The 4020-nt window shown below is 36.0% G+C and overlaps 1 protein-coding gene across 1 annotated transcript; it reads left to right on the forward strand.

Annotated features, from left to right (window-relative positions):
* The first annotated feature begins 2148 nt into the window (after nucleotides 1-2148).
* On the forward strand, nucleotides 2149-3039 carry LOC109218781 (leucine-rich repeat extensin-like protein 3). Its single transcript, XM_019383166.1, has one exon. It carries the CDS (start codon nucleotides 2149-2151, stop codon nucleotides 2923-2925), a length of 777 nt encoding a protein of 258 aa, XP_019238711.1. The 3' UTR covers nucleotides 2926-3039.
* Nucleotides 3040-4020: the final 981 nt, after the last annotated feature.

Consider the following 4020-nt stretch of genomic DNA (forward strand, 5'->3'; position numbering starts at 1 on the left):
CCCGCAAAACACCAACCAAACTCAAGCAAGATCCGTGAATGAAGATCAACAGGGCAGATGAAGATCAACAGAGCAGATATATATATATATATATATATATATATATATATATATATATATATATATATATATATATATATATGAAAGAAACTTAACCCCAAAATTAAAGGAGTAATAGCCGAAAATCAGAGAAGAAAACTTAAATCTTTGTATATCTCTTTTTGTATTTTTTTTTTCTTCTGAACTTCGCAACGCGAACAGAAAATCGAAGAAGAAAACTCAAGAGCAGAGAAGAATTTCGCCCTTAAAATCCTAGCTTTTCAGTCACTTTTTCTGTTCGAAATTAAAAATTGAATTTGAACAGCCATGGTTTGGAACTGAGGTTTCATCTAAACTAAAATTAACATAAAAAGGGTACAATTTCGCACCTTACCTTGATGAGAAGAAACTCGAAGTTGAGTAGTTGTTATCAATGGAGGTGACCAAAATAAGTGTTCACAGCAGGAGAAATACGACAGGAGAAATAGCACGTTTACCAAAATAAGTTTAGGATTTTTTCCTTCTTTTTTGGGGTGGTTGGCGATCCAGGTGTGGATTTGGGAAAAAAGAGGAAAATATTAGCGCCAATTTTTATTAATTAATTGTTTAACAACGGGCTATGTTATATTTTAAGGGCCAAATACTATTCCCTCTTTAATATTGTGCTACTAATTAGTTTCAACGACTGGAAAAAAATTTGGTTGCTATAAGTACACTTATAACGACCGAATTTATGTCCCTTCGTTAAGAAGTGGTCGTTAAAAATCAAATTTCTTGTAGTGGGAATAGTTAACGAAAAGTCCAGTCATTGGGTGCATGCCATGGACTCGTGGAAGAATTGTCCGACGAAAGAAAAATATTCTGTAACAATTGCAATTTAAATTGACCTACTCAACTACGTACATGTTCATTATGATATTTGGTGATTATTTTGGCTTATGTTCTCCAAAGACTTATTTGAAAAAAGTTCTCCATATGGAGTCACCTTTTTAGAGATACTTCATCCCAAATGTAAGACTTTCCCATAGAATTCATATTTAATGGAGCCTCAATGAGGATAACAAACACCGTGTAGAATCCAAAAAAAACTAGAAAAAATATGTATAATCCACTAAAATTATTGATATCAGTCTACTCCTAGAAAGTTAAATTACTCATTTAAGACGAAGAATCATTTAAGCAAAACTTTGTTGTTTGTTTGCATTGCGTTCGTCCAATTATGCGTTGAATAAAATTTTGGACGTGTGATCAATGTTTGTAATCTCAAATTGGAAAATAGAAAAGGAACAGAAAGTCACTTCTTGATTTTCCTCCCTTTTTGTAGAAAGTAAATTTTAATATTCCACCATGTACTCGGAGAACGAAAAATCGATGGGCAGTAGAAATTTTGATATAATTTAAATACGCCAAGTAAAGAGTAATGGCTTAGGCAAAAGTTCTTCCAAAGTCGAAAATTAAAATTCGAAAATTCCCTGTTTTTTATGCTTTCTTTGCAACAAAAAGTTCTCGTACTCAATATTTCGGACGAAATAGTTAGAGATTGTTTCATTTTTGAGCCCATTATTAAATAAAATAGAACAAAAGAAAATGTAATTTTAAATTCCACCTTGTGTACTAAGAACGAAAATGCAAAAGGCACTAGAAATTTTATGCTAATGTAAATTCGTAAAGGAAATTAAAGAATGATGGCATAAAGTTAAAAAATCCTTATGAAATCGAAAATTAGAATTGAAATTTTCATTTTTTATTCGTAAAAGTTTTCATACTTAATACATTTCATACCAGCAACTTAATAGTAAGAGATGTTTCATTTGCCTTTGCCTATATATATGAAACTTTAAAGCTGTTGTACTGTCTCTTTAAATGGAAAAAGGTAAAGATAATCAAATTACTCTGTCGAATACATATAACCAAAAAAAAAAAAAAGAGAGGAAAGAATTTATAAGGAGAGACGTATCAAATGAGTGACAATTAAACTAGTTTTATAGGGAATTGTTTGAGAGTTTTAAACGAACATCCATGCCTTTGTTACTGGAATATTATCCCATATATAAGGCCAACCCCTTCTTGAACCTTGCTAAACACAATCAAAGTTATAAGCATAGAACTATGAAAATCCCTCAATATTTTGTCCCGTGGTTCCATGTTGTTTTTGCTTTAACTTCTTGCTTTATAGCCGCTGGTGTATCTTTAGATTATGTGCTATCCGTAAATGCCATTTCGTTATCTCCACACAGTTACGAATCATTACAAGTTTCATCAACTTCAGCTTCACCATCTCCATCTCCACTTTCACCACTGCCTCCAATTCCTTTGATCCCACCTTCTCTGTCTCCGTCTCCGTCTCCGCCTCCACCTCGATCATCTCCACCTCCACCTCCATCGCCGTCTGTCTCTCCGTCTCCATCTCCATATCCATTTCAATACCCACCTCCACCTCCATCTCCATCCCCACCACCTTCTATGCCTCCATCTCTGTCTCCGTCTCCGTCTCCGCCTCCATCTCCGCGTCCACCTCGATCATCTCCACCTCCACCTCCATCGCCGTCTGTCTCTCCATCTCCATCTCCATATCCATTTCAATACCCACCTCCACCTCCATCTCCATCCCCACCACCTCCTCCCAGATATAGATCACCTCCACCTCCATCTCCATCCCCATCACGTCCTCCCAGATATAGATCACCACCTCCACCATTACTATCTCCACCACCTCCGCACCACTACAAACCACCACCACCTCGATCATCTCCACCTCCACCACGTCATTTTAAGCCACCACCACATCATTTTCCTCCACCGCGACCGCATTATTTTAGGCCACCACCACCTCAATCTTTATCACCACCTCGACCACGTCAGTCTAAATCACCACCATCTCCATAGAACTAAAATTCACCTCCGGCACCATATCCACCATCTCCATCTCAGCCACCTCCTCGTTCCTAACATTCACCTTTTATATCATCTCGGTTTAAAGTTATAAATCTACCGTCTTACTAGTTGAGTGAGTCAGTCCTGTAAATAAAAATATTGCTCGCTATACGTGTAGCCTTTATGTATGGGATCTGTATATATCCTAATTTAATTTTCTCTTCGAACCGATTTGAAGTGTATTATTCTATCCAACTATTAATGATAGTTTTCACATAAATTAATTTTATCTTAGCAGTGCTAATTCAAATTGTGACATGGAAATATTTGTTTGGTTTGAATAAGTATTGGGAACATATGATGTTCTACCTTTTCTAATATCATGGGCGCTGGGAGGGTGGCCGTTGTGTTGATTCTTATACTGAGTATTGTAATTGTTCATGAGCTCCAAAAGAGATACTCCATTGAATTTGCACATATCATGTAATGTACACTATCTGGTCTAGTAATTTCCTTTTGTGCTTCAAGAAACTGCTCGATTGAATTCATTATATTCATTCACCATATACGAGACCGAGGAGTGATGTAAAGAAAAAAAAAAGCTAGATATATAGGTTATTAATGCCTAGAAATATATTTTATCCTATGCCAAAAATCATGAAATTGGTTCTCAAGAACTCTGAGAGACTTTGGCGAGTTTGAGAAGTCAAAGTACTCAACAAACTTATATCACGCACGCGCTCATAGACCTGCATCAAATTTGCATTACGAGATACAACAAACATGTTTATCCTATGCCAAATCATGAAATTGGTTCTCTGGAACTCTAAGAGACTTTGGAGAGTTTGAGAAGTCAAAGTACTCAGAGAATTTATATTACGCACGCGCTCATAGACCTGCATAAAATTTGCATTACGCAATACAACAAATATGTTTATCCAATGCCAAATCATGAAATTGGTTCTCTAGAACTCTGAGAGACTTTGGCGAGCTTGAGAAGTCAAAGTACTCGCGAACTAATATCACACACGCGGCCATAGACCTGCATCATATGTATATTTACGTGACACATCAAACTGTATTTATCATCTGTAAATATATTTTCAA

This window comes from Nicotiana attenuata, unplaced genomic scaffold (genome assembly GCF_001879085.1).
Source record: "Nicotiana attenuata strain UT unplaced genomic scaffold, NIATTr2, whole genome shotgun sequence".
NCBI lineage: Eukaryota > Viridiplantae > Streptophyta > Magnoliopsida > Solanales > Solanaceae > Nicotiana > Nicotiana attenuata.